This window comes from Vigna angularis, chromosome 3 (genome assembly GCF_016808095.1).
Source record: "Vigna angularis cultivar LongXiaoDou No.4 chromosome 3, ASM1680809v1, whole genome shotgun sequence".
Lineage (NCBI taxonomy): Eukaryota > Viridiplantae > Streptophyta > Magnoliopsida > Fabales > Fabaceae > Vigna > Vigna angularis.
The window spans coordinates 8,319,413-8,340,830 of NC_068972.1; the positions used below are offsets into that span (position 1 = coordinate 8,319,413).

The 21,418-nt window shown below is 31.6% G+C and overlaps 3 protein-coding genes across 4 annotated transcripts; 2 read left to right on the plus strand and 1 right to left on the minus strand.

The window, feature by feature from the left end:
• Positions 1 to 297: 297 nt before the first annotated feature.
• Positions 298 to 1,004, minus strand: LOC128195749 (uncharacterized). The gene is made up of 2 exons (XM_052874151.1): positions 436 to 1,004; positions 298 to 340 (listed from the first exon to the last, which is right to left on the minus strand). The coding sequence occupies exons 1-2, from the start codon at positions 1,002 to 1,004 to the stop codon at positions 298 to 300; spliced, it is 612 nt and encodes a 203-aa protein (XP_052730111.1).
• A 2,351-nt stretch (positions 1,005 to 3,355) lies between these two features.
• LOC108324151 (protein disulfide-isomerase 5-2) lies at positions 3,356 to 7,869 on the plus strand. The gene is made up of 5 exons (XM_017557000.2): positions 3,356 to 3,756; positions 4,402 to 4,505; positions 4,663 to 5,033; positions 5,740 to 6,041; positions 7,321 to 7,869. Exons 1-5 carry the CDS (start codon positions 3,556 to 3,558, stop codon positions 7,636 to 7,638), a joined length of 1,296 nt encoding a protein of 431 aa, XP_017412489.1. The 5' UTR covers positions 3,356 to 3,555; the 3' UTR covers positions 7,639 to 7,869.
• Positions 7,870 to 10,800: 2,931 nt separating this feature from the next.
• On the plus strand, positions 10,801 to 15,608 carry LOC108326271 (receptor homology region, transmembrane domain- and RING domain-containing protein 2). Of its 2 annotated transcripts, XM_017559665.2 has the most exons (4): positions 10,801 to 11,218; positions 11,786 to 12,016; positions 12,700 to 13,104; positions 14,536 to 15,608. In XM_017559665.2, exons 1-4 carry the CDS (start codon positions 11,095 to 11,097, stop codon positions 15,111 to 15,113), a joined length of 1,338 nt encoding a protein of 445 aa, XP_017415154.1. In that variant the 5' UTR covers positions 10,801 to 11,094; the 3' UTR covers positions 15,114 to 15,608. The 2 variants fall into 2 exon arrangements, with proteins under 2 accessions (XP_017415154.1, XP_052730894.1); XM_052874934.1 differs by lacking the exon at positions 10,801 to 11,218 and having other exon boundaries at positions 11,988 to 12,122.
• Positions 15,609 to 21,418: the final 5,810 nt, after the last annotated feature.

Below are 21,418 nucleotides of genomic sequence, written 5' to 3' on the forward strand. Positions count from 1 at the left end.
TAAGTCCCAATTCCTTCTATTCGTGCCTTCATTCTGTTCCCCATATATAAATACTTTTCAGTTCCTTTTATGGGCTGGATTGAAAGGAATCCCTGCATAATATTAGAAACATGAGTAGTAGCTCCAGAATCCAACCACCAGGTATTATTAGGCACTTCAACTATATTTGCTTCAAAACTTACAGAAACATAAAAAGTACCTTTCTTTTCGAACCAAGATTTTCTTTTCGGACAATCTTTCTTGAAGTGACCTACTTTCTTGCAAAAGAAACATTTCTGGTCCTTCTGGATACCACCCTTATTCACTTTCATTGGGGCTTTGTCCTTCTTGTTCTTCTTTCCTGGTTTACCTTTACTGAAGCTAGCACCCTCATGAGTTGTGAGATGGATAGAATGATCTCTCATTTTCTTTAATCTCCCTTCCTCTTGAACCAACATGGCTTTGATTTCTTGAAAGTTCCACTTATCCTTAATAGTGTTATAATTCACTTGGAACTGGCCAAATTCAGGAGGAAGAGAGTTCATGATGAACTGTACTAGAAAAGACTCATTCACCTCCATTCCCATTGACTTCAATCTTGCTGCTATATTAGTCATTCCAGTTACGTGTTCATGTATGGGCTGTGACCAGTCAAACTTTTTGGTAGTCAGCTCACTCATAAGAGTTCCCACAATAGACTTGTCAGTTATGTCTGATTGTGAATATTCCTTGATCATTTTCATGAATTCCTTTGCGTTTTCCGTTTTGGGCATGGAAGGCTTTACGTTCTCTGCCATAGACATGTGCATCAAGTTTAATGACAACCTGTTAGACCTATGCCAAGCCTCATAAAGAGACTTTTCATCACTTGTACTGGTCTCTGTAATGGCTGCGGGCATTTCATCCATCACAATAGCCATATCCAAGTCTAGAACACCCAGTTGGAACTGGATTTGTTCTGACCAATCGGCATAATTGAGCCCATTAAACTTGACGACATTGTTGCTCAAACCTGCTAAATTCATGTAAGCTGGAAATAATACAGAAGCTCATACATTAATGCTTTGATAAAATTAATGGATTCAAACAAATTACTACACTAGTCATACATTCAAGTTCACCTTTGGGTGACACTTAAACTGATAGGTAGTCAATAAAGTCATTCATTTAAGTTCACCTTTGGGTGATTCTTAAACTGACAAATTTCATATATATACTTTAATAAACAATCAATCATACTTAAGACTATATGTATGCTATCTTTGGATATACAAACATATACTAAGTACATGAAATGTTTCACTTTAATGTCATCAATTATAAACCATGGTTCACCTTTGGGTAATCCATAACATCCTTACATCAATGACTAATTATAATATATATTCATAATTAAACATCTTTTATATTATGAATAATTTTCATAATACTATAAGCAACAACTTTTAATTCATATATAATTTCCATTCAATGCAGTAACAATAACCATGTTCACAGTATAATAATAATATAAGTTGCAACAATAATTGCTTTGTGAAAACATGTTCTGCAACGAAAAAAACTTGACAACCAAAATTTGGTTTTTTTCGAAAATTCAATTTAAGGGAATTGACTCTTCATGTAGGATTTCAATTTTGGCATATTCATATTGCACATTCCAAAATTTTACGTAACATGCAGGAATTAAAGTTTCTTTAATGTTATAATCAAATAAAATAAAATATAACTTACGCCTGGATGAAATCATAAAAGTGCAACACTTTTAATGCAACTTTAATGCAAATCCCGTGCACCAGAAACCAAATAGAAAAACTTCACAAAAAAAAAAATTTTCCTTGAATTTAACTTCTTGAATTCCCGCGACTGGAGTTGCAATATTAAAATTGCTATGCTATAAGAACAATGCCGCAATATAAATTGCTTCCAAAAAATGAAATTCGGCGCTGGATCAATGAAGTTGCTTCCAAATAGAACAATGAATAAAAATTTGCAATGAATAAAATTGCGGCTTCGAAATTCATACAGTACAGCAAATTTAATTCTTTCATGCCAACAAATATAAAATCCCTAAATTTTATAATTCAAAAAATTAGGGTTTTAAAATTTGGGAATATTACCATCATAAAATTCAGAACCTGGCTCTGATACCACTTGTAAGCAAATCTTTAATTTTCAATTAAATGAAAACAACACACAAGATCTTGAATTTTCATGATACTCACAATTCCCACAATACACAGTAAAAGAGAACTAACCTGGATCCATTGTGCACTTCTTCCTGTCTCTTCCTGTCAAATGTTCTCTCTCCTCTTACTCCTCCTTAATGCCTTCTTGATGATATAGAAGTTGTAGGATGGTTTTCTCTGTCAGTTTCTCTTCTTTTCTGAGAACGTTACGTTCTCTATATCTCTTCAGAAACTTAAATGTGTCAACAACACTAAAACTCTTTCCTCTTTTATGATATTTTAATTAACTTTAATAAAATACCAAAATGCCCTTTTAGAGTGAGAAGAGAGGGATTAACTTTAATAACTCTAAAATAATCCCAATAACTTTAATACCTTAATATTCTAATAATCATCACATTAGAATCCTTACATTAAAGTTATACTTTAAATTACATGAACCAATGTAAATTATTAATATAATTTAACACATGAAAGATAGAAAAAAATATGTTATATGAAAGAATTGTTATTTTATTTTATTCATATAATCTATAAAAATGTAATACAATACCAAATATTAACAATATCTTAATCTTAATTTTTTATATTTAAATAATTACTAAATATATTTTTATTTTTATATAAAATACATTTTAAAACTGAACGAATATTTAAAAAGTGGATGGATTTAAAAGAAAAACTACAGTTTTTAACCTTCCAATATTTTGGTGTTAAAAATATGAAGAATAATTTATATGCCTATAGAAGGTATTTCTTTCTGAATTAAGAAAAAGGAAAAAATGCAAAAGATAACAAATACTTTTATTTATATTACATATTATTTTCTATTTAAACTGTTTGGTGTTTCATAGACATTTTTTTTCCTTTCACCTTCTATTAACACGCCCCCTTTTATAAGACGGTATTTTCTTTATACGCGAATAAAGAAAAATGTGTGGAAGTATATTGAACCTTACGTTTGGAAGAAAAAAAACAGAATTTCTTATCATGAACTATTATATTTTGCATATTTTCTATCAATATAATTTTATTTTATTAAAAAGTATATATTATAAAACACCTGTTAGTTTTAATTAATTTATTATTTGTATAACTTAATTGAATACAGAATATCTAAATTTAATAGAAATACCGAGTCAACTTAATTTAGTCATATTATTCCTGTACTGAACCAGCCATGGTAAGGTCGTAATTTGCATAGTAAAGTGAAATTAAGTTTTAGTTTTAATCTAATCCCACTTTGTGATCCGATCTGATCCATGAGTAATGAAAATTAAGCATGCAAAGTAGGAAATAGAGGTTAGGAGGTTGAAAGGCGGAAAACAGAGTTTTAAGTGTTGTGTTGGGTCGTGTCGTGTTGGGATCCGACACAAACAAACGAGAGAAGATGACGATGAGGGTTTCGGTTGTTTTAAGTGTTCTGTTCTTGATCCAGTTTTGGCCTGGGGAAGCTGAGAAATTTTCGGTGGATGGAAAGGTTTTGATTTTGGACGACTCCAACTTCGATTCCGCCATAGCTTCCTTTGATCACATCTTGGTTGACTTTTACGCTCCCTGGTGTGGTCACTGCAAGCGTCTTGCTCCCGAGGTGTGCCCCCTTTATACCCTTTCGTGGGTCTCTTCAAGTTTTCCTTTTGATTTCAAATTCTCTTTTTATTTGCCTTTGCTTCATGGGTCATGCTTTGCAGTTCGTTGCTTTGACAATATAGTATGTAATGAATTCATGGAAGCATATGTGTCTTGATAAGAGAAATGCTAGCAGGACACCCTCTGAACTACTGTTTCTAACACTCTGATGTTGATTGAAATCTACCGGAAATTGCAAAATTTTGTGGGTTTCACTCCTTATTTAATGTGTGGGAATGAACTTCACTCATGGTTTTATAGTTTCTAGTGTGTTGTTAGGGCTCCTTGTTTTGATGTTGGTTGGACAGTGCATCTCAAACATGATGCTCGTTTTTTTTTCTTGAGTGGTTTGCTTGATGAGCATTAGTTTCACATGTTGCGGCAGTGCTTCTTGTTTCTATTAGGTGTGAACTTTGTCAAAGGTCTCTGAGATAAAACTGATTTGTGATGTGAGTTTTATAATGCATTGCACTTAATGTTTAGTTTTGCTCGACGAGAGATTAACGAGTGTCATTTTATGTTGCACTTATTTTTAATACCTTACCTAGTGGGATAAGTCTTTGTTGTTGTTTGTGTGAGATAATAGCTGTGCTTTTCTTCCTTGCAGTTAGATGCAGCTGCGCCTGTACTTGCAACCTTGAACAAACCCATTGTCATTGCAAAAGTAGATGCAGACAAACATACCAGCCTTGCAAAAAAATATGATGTTGAGTATGTTTCTGCGGCCATACCGTTATATGGCTTGCTTAAACTGTCTTTGTTTCTTAATAACTATGATATATACGTGTTACTTTTTGGTTCAGCAATTAAGGAGACAAATGCTTTTATTTCATGAATAAACTCACCATACTTCTATTCTGGTTTGTAGTGCATATCCAACCATTTTGCTGTTTAATCATGGCATCCCCACCGAATACCGTGGACCAAGGAAGGCAGATTTACTCGTTAGATATCTGAAGAAGTTTGCTGCTTCTGATGTTTCCATTCTTGATTCAGATTCTGCCGTGAATACATTCGTTGCAGAAGCTGGACCTTTTTTCCCCATTTTTATAGGTTTCGGTTTGAAAAACACGATAATAGAAAAGTTTGGCATAAAGTACAAGAAAAATGCATGGTTTTCTGTGGCAAAGGACTTTTCAGAGGATCTCATGGTATTGTATGACTTTGATAAGATTCCTGCATTGGTTTCCCTGAATCCACAGTACAATGAGCGGAACACATTCTACGGACCCTTTGAAGGTTAGTTGATATTAGATAATCAAGGTTATCGCTTATACTTATTTTATGTGCTAGTTAGTCCATCTGTACTTCTCCTAAAGATTCATGCATTTGCGTTGAACTTGACACATCCAAGAAATGTTGAATCAGCTAACAGAGAATTGAACTTTTAGACATTTTTCATATTTCCAAGTCTCAAGTGTTTTAAGATGTTTGCATTTTACTTGAGTGGAATGCTAATAAAACTTGAAGCTGTGTCTTCATCTTTGCAATTTTGGTGGTATATGGTAACTTTTATGGCATCCGTTTGTATTTCTGCCTAGACAGTGAATGAAATAAGTTTCGAAGAAATTACCAAGGGAATTAGACTGAAGTTGAAATCTAAGCTTAACAGAATTATTTCATTTGAGAGGCCCTCTTTTTGTTTCATGGTAGGAATTGAAGTTTGAATGCAAATACTTCAGTGAATTTGTTTTTTCTTAATAAATCGGAGCTTGAATGTTAGCTATTAATCCAGAATTCCTTTCCTGTGAGTCACTAGGAGTTCCTACAATGTTCTAAGCTCATAGCACTTCTTGATTATGTGTTATACATTTTTGCTTTTTCTTCTCTCGCATTCTGTTATGCTGGAATGTATTTATTTTTGTTTGTATACTCTTTAAATGCTAAAGTTTGATACATCATTACAGGAATCATTTGATGAATAATGTTTGTTTTCATAAAGCAGATGAATTTTTGGAAGATTTTGTTAAACAAAACCTGATGCCTCTGGTCGTGCCGATATCCTACGAAACACTTAAGTTGGTGAAAGCAGATGGTAGGAAAGTAGTTTTGACCATTGTTGAAGATGAAGATGAAGAAAGATCAAGAGAATTGACTAAGTTATTGAAGGCTGCTGCATCTGCTAATCGTGACTTAGTATTTGGTTATGTTGGAGTCAAACAAATGGAAGAATTTGCTGAGCAGTTTGATATTAGTACTAAACTACCAAAAATGGTGGTTTGGGATAAAAGTGATGATTACCTTTCAGTAAGTCTATGGTCTTTACTTTTAAATGTTATTTTAGTATATCCAAATTCCAATTCTCTAAATGATCTGTAGCATGGACTCTCCTTGTCTTGTACTCTTATTTACATGCCTAGTTTTAAGTTTGTCTTCTCGTGCTGATACTATTCTCTTGCATGTTTTGATTGTTTTAGTAATTTGAACCTATATTTATATACTTGTGTATTTTCAAGATGAGTTGTGAAGCTGGAGAAAATTCTCTTATTCTGACATTGAATCTAAAATAGAAGAGCGAATTGAGACTACCTGTTGTTAAATACCCGGAACTTAATATCCCAATGTTAATTTGGCTTAAAATTTATTTCATTTATAACTGGGATACACTAGAACAAGATTATGGATTGCCTGTAGTCATGTATCACACATTCCTACAAACCCAGCATTTCAAAACTAGTGTCCTAAAAATATGGGGTGTCTTACTTTTTTGGTTAGGATTTGTGAGCATACTAAATGCCCCTGTTTGCTGCTGTAAATATGTCTCTCCTTTGATCATCAGTTGAAGGATTGCTTTGTGATATTTCACCTGAATGCCATGACCTAGTCAATATTGGTTCTTCCTTTAAGGTTGATGGTGTTGATGACATTTTCCATACTTCTACCATCTGTTTTTTTAAAAAGACAAGGACTCAAACCTATTTGGGGCAAGTGATTGTTGTAAAATTTGTGAAAATATGGTAAGTCATACCTATTTGGGATGTTGAAGTGTATCAGCCTTGTTATATGTTCATAATGGGTTTTAACACCATTTTGGGGCAAGTGATTGTTGGAAAATTTGTTCAAATGAATCAAATATCTTCTCCATATCTTGTCTTTCTTCCTTTCTAGATTTTTGTATGTCTTAGAGGAATGTTTCGTTTATACTGTCAAATGGAGCTTTTATTGAATCTCAATGTACTCACTGTCATGTTTTAGTCACTTCAGTTGCTTTTGAAAAATCTTTTACATAATGTATGTCTTCAAGATAAACTATGACCTGTGCTCCTCAATCATGAAGAATTGAAAGACATTTGTCTATGATATATTTTCAATGTCATTGTTTCATTTGGAATTTCAGATACATCTTTCCACCGTTAAATTAATGCACTTGATTAGTTGACTAGACTTCAATAGTGTTGATCTTGCTATCAAAGCTTAACTATCTTGTTAACACGAATTATTTGTTGATATCAAGGTCATATAGATTTCGATTTGCTGATTTTGTGTACATTTGTATTTAATGCCATTGTTTTTAAATGATTTTCAGGTTGTTGATTCAGAAAGTATTGAGGGGGAGGATCAGGCATCTCAAATCACTAAATTTCTGGAAGGATACAGGGAAGGAAGAACCATAAACAAAACATTCAGTGGACCTTCGCTGATGCAATTCATTCATCGGTCTTTTGACATTAGAATGGTATACATAATTGTTTTTGTTGTGGCATTACTGATACTTATTCAGAGCTTCAGTAAAGGAGGTGATGAGTACCATGCTGTACCAAATCAAGTTCAAGTTGATCGTGCAAGCAGTTCTGTTTCAGAAGCTGAAATCAAAGAGTATAAACCAGGTGACAAGGAAGACTAAATTAGCATGTAGAATGATAATCGGTGCACGTGAGCTTCTAGAAACTAGCACCATACCTATTGGTATGTGTAAATATTAATGAGTGTTAATCTCCATATTTTTTTAGTGCTGTTCAGACTGTTGCCTTTTTCTTTTACACTTTTTCATTTTGTTAACATGAACCAAAAATGCCTATTTATTACATTAAACATGACAATGATGTGTTAGCTTTGTTATTATTTTCATCCTTCCTAGATATTAGTATTTATGCTCTTCATTTCACATTAATTTTACTTGAAAATTAATATATATATATATATATCCTTCTTTTTATTCCTTCTTTCTAACCAAACATTTTCCTAACCCACTATCACTGTTCTTCCAATTTCAAATTCTAACCTTCCCAATAATAGACCAGCAATATAACCAACTTCATGTAACGAAAGCGCATCACCATCCACCACCAATATGCAAAAAGAATGGCAAAATACCATTCTTTATTTTATGAGAGATGATAAACCCTTCAAGTCTCCTAGTTGATTTTTTTTATCACTTTTCAATTCCATGTTTTCTTTTTGAAAGCTTCACTTGACATTTGCAATCATCACAAGGATTGAAATAAAAGACGAGGAAGAATTAAAGTGAGAGATCAAACTTTTATGTCCTAAGATTTTACCACGGATCATACTTTTCTGTTTTCAACATTCAAATCATGTTTGTGTTAGAAATAGAAAACAATACACATAAAATTTATTGTCAATTTCTATAATAAAGAAAACGGTGTTCTTCACATGGTTCCGGATAGATGTTCTCCCAAGAAAATATTTACGAGTAACTTGTTTTTGGTGCAATAAATAAAATTTGTAATTGATCCATTAAAATATTCAAGTTAATTAAATATCTTAATGCTAAACTTAAGAACATGTGATTCATCCACAAATTTTCTTTTATCTTAATTTCTGAAATACCCAGTTTCTGTTTTAAGTTTCCTTAACTCGCTGAATTTTGTCCTGTTTTAAGTTTCCTTAAATCGCTGAATTTTGTCAAGGAGATTGAAAAGCAAAAGTCATACTCCAAAATAAAAATATAGTTATATCCTATTATCATTTAGTGTAAGAACGAAATAAAACACTGAGAAAACATAAAGGTAAACAATCTTGTAAACACCTGAAAATTAACACAAACTCTCTTATTTTATTTTATTTTTGGAGAGTATACAAAATATTTTTAATTATTTTCCTTTTCTAATTTTCTATGGAGTAACTTAGGATACATTTAAGTTAAAAAAAACATAAATTTAGTTGCTTAGTTGATCTTGTGATTGAGTAAATTTTAGTCTTAGTTGTTACTCAAAAATAAATTTAATTCTTAATATCTTTTAGTTTCTCTACGTTTTTAAGTAAAGAAAGAAAGAAATTAAGATAAAATATCAAACAGATAAAGAAAATTAAGAAACTCATACTGAATTAGATTTTAAAATTGTTAAAAATAATAATATTTAACCAAGACTCTAACTAAAATGTTATAAACAAGTCTTTAATATAATTAATATTTTAAAGGACTCAATAAGATTTGATAGTATTTAATTAAAATTTTGTATAACTTAGAAAATAAAGATCATAATTTTGAATAAATAGATGAACATTCATCTTTAAAATTGTTGGATACTGGATACCGTAATTTTGAGTCGGTTATTTAAAGTCAAATTAGATGTTAACACAGAAAAAGTACACGAGGACATAAAAAAATAAAAGTAGTTAGTTGTAAAAAAGTTGTAAAATTATATTAAGTTTGTCTTTTTATCAAAACAATATTACTTATTTTATAATTACTTAGTCAATAAATACAAGAAATAGTAAATATCAGAATTACAAAAAAATTAATTAATATTTTTATATCTATTGATAAATGATGAAAATTACACATCAATATGTTTACAGTAATACACCTAAGATGAGCGGTTATCATCTATATTCAATAACGATCGTTCTATTCATTGAGCCATACACGCTAACATCCACCATCAAGTAGCGATCGCTCTATCTGTTGATTTAGATGCACTCGTCAACCCAGATCAAACATGTCCCACGCACGTTACGATTGTTCTATCCACTGGTTTAGAAGCGCTCATCAACCCATATCAAACATACCTCGCGCACGTTAAAAGTCAAACCAGATTTACTCAATCAAGTCAATCCAGATTTAAAGCTCAGTCAAGATAAACGATGTTGAGTCGTGGCTCAACATTTAAGTAAGTGGATCGATAGTTCACTAGAAATTGAAATAGTAAAAAAAGATCCGATTGAAGATATAAATAATGCGGATTACGGACAACAAATCAGATTTTAAAGTAAACTGTTTAAGGTATGTCTGTTACAGATTTTATTAAGGATAAATAAAAAAAAGAGCAGGAGAATCAAATACGTTCTATTGAGACTGAAAAATAACCTACTTTGATGATAAAATCATTTTTCTCGAGAGTCAAAGAAGGAGCGTGAATGACTTCCAGAAAAATAGACAAGCGACGTCAATTAAGGAAGAAGCCAGCATCCTAAACATTTAAAAGTAGCTAAGAGACACCAGCAAGATCAAAATCCTGACCCGAATATACCGAAACAATATGTAATAGAAAACCAATGATGAAGTACATGGTACTTTGTTTTTCCCATCCTCGAATATTCCAGTCTATGAATACTTTAAACTGTTACTAGTTTACAAATAAATAAATAAATATTTGAGATTGGAGTGGACTGATCTAGAGAATAACAGAGAGTCTGGGGACTAAATTTTGACTATACGATAATATTAATAAGTTTTTGACACTACAAAAATTTTTATTTGCTAAAAGATAATAATACGAAAGCGATAACTAAGAGTATCAAACTTTAATATCTGATTGCATGATTCAATTTTTATTTTGATTATACATGTCTCATTTTCTTTAGGTAACTTTATAATTTAAATTTTGTATAACTAATAAGAAATTCTGTTAAGAAAATTACCGCTATTATATATGTTGTAGAACATTTTGGGTTTAAGGAGAAAGATCACTCATAAAATATTATTATTTATTGTTTATTCTGATATAACAAACAAACAACAATTTGCATAGTTTAGAATATTTTTAATTTTTCAGTGCGTTATTTATTTATTTATTTATGTATTTCCAGTATAATATTGGTATTGATTAGTTTTTAGAATATCTTCTGCTATTAAATTTCCATTTTGCTGTCATAACAATATTATTAGCGAACAGATTGAAATCGAAAAAGAGTATAACAGACAGCATCGAGGAAAAGAGGATCAGAACTTTCAGTTTTTATTTTTTCTGGAGATGGAAGCTGATGTTTCCATTATTTTTTATGCGTTTTCCAAACCCTAAATTGCAAAAATCCCAATTTATTATTCTCTATCTTTCCCTCGGATGATTTCCAACCAAAAATCTGTGTTTTTTTTCTTAACGGATCTTTTGCTCTGATGGGTACGTTGAATCTACTCTTGTTCTTCTCTTTGGTGAGTCTGTGTGCTATGGCTGCTGCAAAGGTGGTGCTTATTGGGAACAATATTACTGTGTCCTTCGATGATATTGAAGCTAATTTTGGTGAGTTTTCTAGGCTATTTCTTCTACCAGGTTAGGATTTAGTTTGTATAAACTGTTCTGATCGAGGGAGGATATAGTTTTGGTCTTTGCGCCGTATGAGTATTGAAAATTTCAATTTGGGTGATGAGTACTGCTTTGGGGTAGCTTTGTCAGGGGGAAACTAGTTAAACTTTTCGATCTAGGATCATGAAGGCAAGGTTGTCGAGCTAGGAATTTAGTTCTGCTATGTTAGAAATTTAAAATACCATCTGAAGGGGGGGCAGGGATAGAGACGACATATTTACTGTGGATAGGAGGAGAAAGAGTGAAAAGAAAAGCAAATTTATGAAATGATTTTGAGGGGTGGGGGGGTATGTATCAAACAGTAGATGCTGATATGTGGTATGCTGATATGATATGCCTACCATTGTATAGTGAATTCAAGATTTTTGTAATTATAAAAAAGTAGTGGTGAAGAACTGATGAAGAATGTAAATGTGGTGTAATGTTGTTGGTTTGCATGTGATAGCGTGTGGGTGTTATTTTTATCAATTCTTTTTTGTTGACATGAGTGTCTTTTTCTTTCAGCTCCAACAGTCAAAGGTTCTGGAGAGTATGGGGTCTTATATTTGGCAGAGCCACTTGATGCGTGTACAGACCTGACAAATAAAGTTGAACGACTTCCCAATGTGAGTTCACCTTTTGCTTTGGTCGTTAGAGGGGGATGTAGCTTTGAGGAGAAAGTCAGAAGGGCACAAAAGGCTGGCTTCCAAGCTGTAATTGTCTATGATAATGAAGAAGACGGTGTCTTGGTTGCAAGTAATGATCAATTCTTATATACAAGAGACATTTGTTCATCATCCTCTCTCACATGCAATTGCTATTAAATTTGTTTTTTCTCCAATCATCAAAGATAACACAAGTGGTAATGCACATTCATTGGTTGTTGCTAAATGGGTTTTTTATAGATTAGAGATTCATGTTAGATTGTGGTAGCTGTTAGTTTTACATTAGTTATAAATTTTGTAACCTAGAGGAGCTTATAATGTTCCCTGTACAAGTTTCTGTGAAAGGAATTGATTAATACAATGTAATTTGGAAGACATGTATTAGGGATTGTTGGTTGCTGTTCTTCTTTTTCTATGTTAAATGGAAGGTTAGAGAAATAATTTCGTTCAATCTTGGAGTAGATTTTTTTTATAACCATTGAAATTGGGGTGTCACCAGTAATTGCATGGCAGTCTGAGATTTTGGATGTTTGGGGCTTTATATGTTGTTGATGGATTATATTATCAAGGAAGAACATATTGGAAAGGATTACAAATATGTATGGTCTGAAAAAATTGACACCTGTGATGCATATGAATTCTATTGTCAAATAATGGATATTCAAGATGACTTACCATTGGGCGGATTTCTTGTTTTCGTGCACATATTGTATTTGTTTTCATACACGTACATCATATGTTGGGGATTTCTAATTCACAATTTTTGAGTTTCAGTGGCAGGAAATTCTGCTGGGATAAGAATACATGCAGTATTTGTATCTAAAGCTTCGGGTGAAATACTAAAGAAATATGCTGGGTGGCCTAATGTGGAAATATGGTTAATTCCAACTTTTGAAAACTCGGCATGGTCTATCATGGCAATTTCATTTATCTCCCTACTCGCAATGTCTGCAGTGCTGGCCACTTGTTTCTTTGTCCGCAGACATCGCATAAGAAGAGAAAGGCCTCGGGGTTCTCTTGTTCGTGAATTTCATGGTATGAGTAGTCGCCTAGTGAAAGCAATGCCAAGTTTGATATTTACTGCTGTTTTGGAAGACAACTGTACATCAAGGACATGTGCTATATGCCTTGAAGACTATTGTGTTGGCGAGAAGATCAGGATTCTTCCGTGCTGTCACAGTAAGTGTTCCCATAACATTTTTTTTTTAAATCCAGTATATTATTCTGTTGGTTTATAGACCTTTAATGTATGATTATGTACTAGGGCATTGTTCAGCTTGAATGTCCTGCTACTTTGTGCAGTTCATCATTGGATCTAATGTTGATCCTATGTTAAGATATTTAATATCCACAACATGTTTTAAACTTCTGGTGTAATATCAGTTAACATTACCTGGCAAATGAGTATGTTGTTAAGCATGAGGCAGGTTTTGCCTAGTTTCCCAGCCATCTTCTTAAGGTTTATTGGAAATAAGCATACAATGAAACTTGTTAATTTTGAGGTGATAATAAGTTATAAACTAAACTTTTTGCATTGCCTGCTCGGAAGCCTCAAGCAGGATGTTTACTTGGAGGCTTACACTCACGTTCTAGCTTCTCCCACCCCTATGTTCCTCGACAAACTATGGTTAAGTATTTAGTAACTTTGATGTTTATCTTTGCCTTTATCCAAACACTTTCAATTTGACTATACTGTCGCATTGATGTTGATCACAACATAATCCTTACTGAAATGGAAAGTGCAATCACATACTTGAACATATAAACTATAATAAAAAAGAAGTCTTCTAATGGGATTTTTTAAAATGGAAAACTGGGAGCAATTCTACTTTCTGGGTTCTACCTACTTTTTAAACAACAACCAGTAACTCTCTTGGACAATCCTGTTGTTTCCTAACCTCCAATCTAAAACAGACATATACAAGGATTGTTAGAAAATGTCCATTCCATCTTAATCTTGAAATTTTTTAAGCATGCCAATTTTGAAGTAGCTATAATAAAGAACTGGCACCCAATGTGTTTTTTCAGTAGAATAATGTGACAATTTAGTTTGATGTTTAATTTAATCTCCATACTCCTCACGAGTCATTAAATACTGCAATTTTAACAAATTACTTAATTTATATGAAATTTTGGTCTGACTTACTTGTGGTATATGAAAATCGATTGTTATGGATGATTCTATAAAATTCTCATAACATGACCTGGGAGGCAAAATAATCTAGGAAGTTTTCTAAATTGCAGCCCTTATCTCAATCTCGAAATAGTCAACCCAGTGGGTTGGAAGGTACAGATTTGACCTGGGATACAATGGAAGTCCTAGAATTATCTGGACCTTATGTGTGGCTCTATGAATTCTAAAATTGCATATGTGCGGCATAATGCATCAGATTAAAACTGGTCGTCATCCAAAATCACACCTTTTAAAAAAATAGAAGCTAATTACATCACCTACTTCTGTTCTTTGTATTTTGGTTTTTAGACCATGTTCTTGACTCCTGTTAGTCTGAGCCTACTGAAGGTATTACTTACATATTTGCATAATGTGCATGCTAAGTTTTGATTGTTACACATTATATTAATTTGTTTCTCCTGTTTATTTATTGGCAGAGTTTCATGCTGCATGTGTGGATTCTTGGCTTACTTCATGGAGAACCTTTTGTCCAGTTTGCAAGCGTGATGCAAGAACTGGCTTAACTGATCCACCTCCTTCAGAATCCACACCCTTGCTCTCATCAAGCCCAGCATCTATGGCATCCTCTGTCTTATCTTCTGTGAGATCATCACTAGCTTCATCTTCAGCAATACAAATTGCCCGGACAGCTTCACAGACCACATCTGTTTCCCGTAACCACTCTATTGCCAGTACACCTTATGTTCATCCATCAACATCACTTAGGTCATCCTACCATCAATCCCCCTCCCTAAGCATGAGCCGAAGCTCAGTAGATCTTAGGAATGCATCCCAAAGATCTCTAGCTTCTCACTTGAATTCACCACATTCCATGGGATATCCTTCTATGCCATCCCTTAACTCAAGGTACATGTCCCCGTATATTCCAAGTCCAAGCAATGCTTCAGTGAGTTATTTGGGTTCATCCAGTCATCAACAACATCCTCTCCGTTATAGTGAGTCGGCTGCAAGCTTCTCACCATTTGCATCGACACACTCCCTTCCGGAATGTTAAATTGTTCAATTTCATTATATCATATGATTGAGGTGTCCATGCACTTGAACCAGTAATTGCCGAGTCTTGAACTAAAAGGTGCCATTGATGACTGATGCTCTAGTGGACTACTCCTATGCGACACTACGGCATTCTTAACCTGTCTCCTTTGGCATTTGACTTCCTTATTGGCACCTGGTGTACATTGTAGCTTCTCTTGTGATGTTCAGTTTCATTTACATGTTCTGGTTGAGGTTCTTACGTTTTTAGGTTGGTGAGTTTGCGTACAGTCAATCGTGTGTATTGTTTTTGCTTTGAATTTGATGTTTTCATGGCTGCTTTGATTTCAAAGTACAAGTCAACTACTAACAAGAAAATGTTGGGCTGTAGATTGAAGTCATAGAGTTCTTTATGTTGTTTTATGGATTTGTCCAACTGAATGATGAGAGATCATGTGATACTCTGTTGTTACCTGTACTTGATTATCTAATTGCAACAATATTATCAATTATGCACGTAAAATTTTCGTAGGGTGTGTAATAATGGATATGCTATTGTTGGCAAAAATCAGGTCTTACCCAAATGTAAACTTTTCTGGTTTCTTGATACAGAGAAAATCCATAATCTAGACATGTTAAATACCTTCAGTGGCATCTTCGATTAATAGTAAATTGGAATTTCTGTGCGTGAAATTTTAATAGTACTCTTCATTTAGGATTACAAAAGTTGAAAAACTCGTGAGACACCCTCTTTGAATTAGGTGCCTTAAAATGGTTCTTAACTTTGCTTCCCTTCTTCCTAAACAAGACCGTAGTCTGGATTCTATGGAATCCTATAGAATTATTTTTGGTATCTATTTAATCTTGAGTCGTTCGTCCAAAGAAGTTATTCCCCAAGTTCATCGGATCCTATCAAATCTTGAGGAAGATCGGACCAGTGGCGTACGAGCTATCATTGCCTCCTCAACTGTCCAACCTTCATCCAGTCTTCCATGTTTCCCAACTCCAGAAGTACATAGCCGACCCCTCTCACATACTGGAGTTGGAAGACGTTCGTCTTCGTCAAGACCGAACGCTGGAGATGCAGCCGGTTTGCGTTGAAGACAACCGCACCAAGTACTACAAAAGGAAAGCGATCAGATTGGTGAAAGTGGTGTGGGACGAGAAGACGGGCGACTCTACATGGGAAGTGGAGGATGCCATGAGGGACTTGTATCCTCACTTATTTCCGGGTAAGTTTTAATTTTCGAGGACGAAAATTTTTGTAGTTAGGGGGAATGTCAGACCTCGGAAAACGAACCCAAAACCTCCTGCTCAGACTCATTAAAAACGCACCCAAACTCTGATGCGCTAATGCCAGGTGTCAAGAATGGAAGTTTCGAAAATCAGTTAGTGGATGGCAGGTGTCGACAGGAGAGTGTACGACCGTTTGGACGTGGGGTAAACAAAAATGATTTTCCTGGAAACCCTGCTCACTCTCCTCTGCATGCACCCTCTTTCCAAAATCTGATCTTTCATTTTCCTCCTTCTTCTCTTTAGAAAACCCTCCCTTCTCTCTACTGTAACTTACCCTTCTCTACTCCGATCACCGTTCAGACACCGTGAAAGCATTCCCGGTGTCCCAAGCTTCATCTTGAACCGATTGAGTTTCCAGTTTGAGCTGGTAAGTCTTCTCCCCTTAGTCGTCTGGTAAAAATTATATATGAAATTAATTTTCTTGTGTTGAATATACATAAAATATTTTATTTATAATAAAAATAAATATGATATTAAGTTTAAAACATAAATAAATAATAATAATAAACTAATTAAAGAAAAAAAATAAAAGTAAAATATTTATATAAAATATTTAATAATTTTTTTCGAATTGGTATATACAAATGGTATCAAAAATATTTTTCTAATAACTTTGACAAATGTAGTGGCTGAGAAAAAAAAGTAACTCTAACTACTATGTTTAATATAATAAATTTTTTAATTAGTTTATTATTATTCTTTATTTAAATTTTAATTCATTTTTATATTATAAATAGAAGACAAGGATATTCTTTATTTTCTATTTATAATATAAAAAATAGATTAAATCTAAAATTTAAATAATAATAATAATAAATTAATTAAAAATATATTTAATAATCTAATATATCTAATCATTATTTTTATGATTTTTTATAGATTGTATATACAGTTGTATGTTTTGAGTTAGATGATGGAAACAAACATACATTGATTAGAAGAAATAATATATGGATTTTTTTGGCCTAACTTGTAATGAGGAAGATGATAGTGATACTTGTGGGTGTTAGGCTGCGACAAATAAAAGATGGGACAGGAGTAGACAACAATGAATGAAGGTTTGATTTAGAGAGAAAAATGTGAGTTTTAGAATCATTTTGTTTTACGTTATTGAATAAGAATATTCTTTTTCTATAATTAAATAAGATAATAAAATGTTTAAGACTATTTTGATACTTTTTTTCCTGCTGATTTTACTGACTTGCTTGGTAATCAATATAAAATGTAAAATATAATATAAAAATAAGATAAGAATATGATATAATAAGAGTAAGATAAATATTATTAATACCTTCTGTGTTTGATGCAAATTATTTTTATAATAATATATGCTACCAATGATGATATTCAATTTTGTAACAGTAACATAAAATAAAACCAAACAATTATTGTAACATGATAAGATAATAAATCAAATTTAATGTTAAACCAAACAATTATTGTAACATGATAGAATTATTGTTAATTACATCATAATTAACTATCAAACATGATAATACATGTTGAGATTTGTTGATAACATAAATAACTTTCTCCTGCCATTATTAAATTTAACGATACAAATGAGAAGAAAGTTTAAGAAAAAAAATTCACATTTTAAAAGTTGATGTACTATAAGAAGACTTAATTGAATTTTCAGGGCATAAAACATCATGTTAGTACAGTTTTAGTTTTTCTTTTCAATTTTGTTGTGTGAATTAAGTTCTCATATTTTTTTCTCAATTGAAATTTTATTTATTTATTTATTTTAGTTTATTATATATTTATAGTTGATGATATTATGGAAAAAAATAATTTATTAATTGAAAAAATTCATCGATAATTACTAATTAATTGATAAATCAAAATTATTGGTGACATATCAAGAATAAAAAGTTCATAAATAAAATGTTTAGCAATAAATTTTGTTTATGGATAGAAAAGTTCATGAATAACTATTGATGATCAAAATACGTTGTTAGTTATAATAATTACCGGTTAATAAATATTTATTGGTAATCATCAATAATTTTGGTCACTAATAATGATTTGTTGATAAATATCATAATTTGGTCTTTTACTTCTTTCTTTTTTTTATTTTTTCTCTTCTTCTTTCTCATCTTTTGTTTGTTCGTTATTGTTGTGTCCATTGAATTTGATTTCTCTTTTCCCTTATCTCCTCTTCTTCCCTTCCTTATCCTTCATCATTATTGTCACCTCTTTCTCTTTTTTCTTTTTCTCTTATTTTTTTCTTTATCATACTCATATCCAATCATTTATAGGAAATATTTTTCTAGAATTTTTGAGAAAAATCAAAACCTATTTTATTGATGAATTTATTAGCAAATTTTTAAAATTTGAATAATCAACATATTTACCAACAATTTTCAAAAAAATCAATTACTAACATACTTTCAAAAAATCCATTGACATACAAACAAATTTAAAATAAAAATCAATTACTAACAAATTTATCATGTTCAAAACTTATAGCGGAAATTTTGGTTTACGTTTTACCTACAAAAATATAAATTTTTTTAAGGTTTTCTTTAAACATAATTTTATAATTAATTTAATAAAAAAATATTACTATTAAAAAATTGAAAGACTTTTTTCTAGACGCCTAAAAGAAGTATTTTTTGTGCTTGACCCTAGATTGGCCTGGGACATTCCTTAAGAAAAACGTTTGTGTTTGTGCAGCCTATGGGTAATGTCTTTGGACACAAGATATCTCATAATTATTTATTTACTACTGAAGATGACAGCACAATCCCAGTAAATGATGTTTTCTTAATTCTGCCATTAAGTCAATGGATTCAACCCAACACTTCCAACACTAACGTATGCGTCACACTTAGGTCATTGTATCAAAATTTCCAAATTATCATTTAAACACTTCTCATGCTTCGCTAATTGCATTTTGTTTCCCTCTCTTTCTTCTTTTTTATTCATTGCATTGACTCAAACTTATTGCATATATTATACCTATCACTCTTTCTTGCAATCATGTATGATTCTCATCAATACTGTTTGATTCTCTTTTTTCAATAGATATATACTCTTTAATAATATGTACTCTTTCATGTTACAAAAATTATGTGCTCTTTGACATGCATTGGAAAACCGATACAAAATTTGCATTATTTTCATTGGGAAGTCAATCCTATTGTTTGAGAAAAAATGTTAGTAATGTTTTGAGAACTATTAAAAATATTGTGTAACTTGTTAAACTGTAACGCATTGGGAATATAAGTTGTTGTTAGAATTTGAACATCAGGACCCTTACACTATACGCAACTCAAAAGATAAATAAACAAGACACACTACTCTATTAATATTTATTGCACTTTGAGTCTTGGACACCATTTGACCACTCTTATTTTATATATTTGAATTTCTTAGAGACAAACGTTATCTTATATATTACCTTCTTTTCTAATAATTCAGAATCTTTTAACTCTAACTTAATATCGTAAAACTAGTTTGTAACTAAGATTTGCACCTACTGTAAATTAGTTTTATGTAGATCTTTAATACAATCTTTTCATATAAAAATATATACATTTTAAATATAAAACTAAAAATTAATATACGATTCGATAATATTTAATAACAAATAACACAATAGTTCAACAAGTATAATTTTTTATTTAAATAAATTTTAAATGAATGTAATATTATTTTAAAAAATGTATTTTGAAGGCAGTTAGTGGTAGTATGGTAGATATCATTCTGGGAAGTGTTCTCTTAGGAGATCCACGTTTTGGGGAGGATTTTCCAAAGAGTGAAAGACCCATTGTCTTAGGAGTCTTGAAGAAGAAGCACCTAATATTTACTTGTGCAAATTCTGTCGGTGTGAGAAGCTATTTTTGCAACTTCGTATTACCATGACCATCATGATGGAAAATAAATAAATCATCGTGTACCTTTTATTGGACTACAAAATTATTCTGATTTCCAAATTAAAAACAAAACAGATCTTCCATATTATCATTATTATGTTTCAACCATCATTTCTGCATTTATAGGTATATGGTGGCCCATATGTACCACTGCACAATAATTAGAATATGTAATAGTTGGAATTTGAAGCAATGATAGAGTTGTGTTATGGAAAAACAAGAAACAAATATATTTATGATGAAGGGAGGTTGTATTATTTATTCACCAAAATAGCGTTGGAAGAGAAAGAAGAAATTGTTCATCTGACAGAATAAGTTTCTGATATTCTGTCTCTCTTACTTTCCCACGTTCCCCGACAATCATCAATTATCAACTTTCACACATATTCACAAAATATGCAATATTTTCAAAATCTTTTTTATTATTTTTCGAACCTTCTTCTGCTTTTGTTTTTTCGTTTTTCACAAAAAAAAAAAAAAAACACAAACTACACGTATAAATTTTTCTGAAGGTAGAGAATCTCCATCCATGTGTTGGTGACCTGTTATTTTCTAATATTTAGTGCCATGAAACTAACACTCAATTTTTGGTCAACTTTTTATAATTTTCTTTTTTTAATATATTTAAATATCTTATCTTAGGTCAGAATCATCTAACACCCTATTATATGATTAGTAATATATCCAAATGGTTAAAAGTTATTTAATGTTCGTTGAGCAACACTCGCAAGAAGGCATATGATATGAATAAGTATCAAATGTGACATCAAGACAATATATAATTCATTTGATTAAAAGCTTTAAGAACTAGTGTACACTTTAAATATTTATATATTGTGATTTTTTATGATTAAAAATATCAAAATTACATGTTTACGCTTCGTTATTTTAAATTTAGAATCGCATAAAAAATAATTATTGAAAAAATTAATTTACAAAAAACTTCATGTAGCTTTAAAAAATTAGTTATTCGTCACACTACTTATTTTAATATTAAAATATAAAGCTAATAATATATTATATAAACATTAATATAAATTATTATTAAGATGTTGGGTGGTAAGATATTATATCAATAAATTATTATAATATAAACACATATCAATCTATCTCCGGATAAAATATTGTCCATTTTGAACTAAAGCCTCAC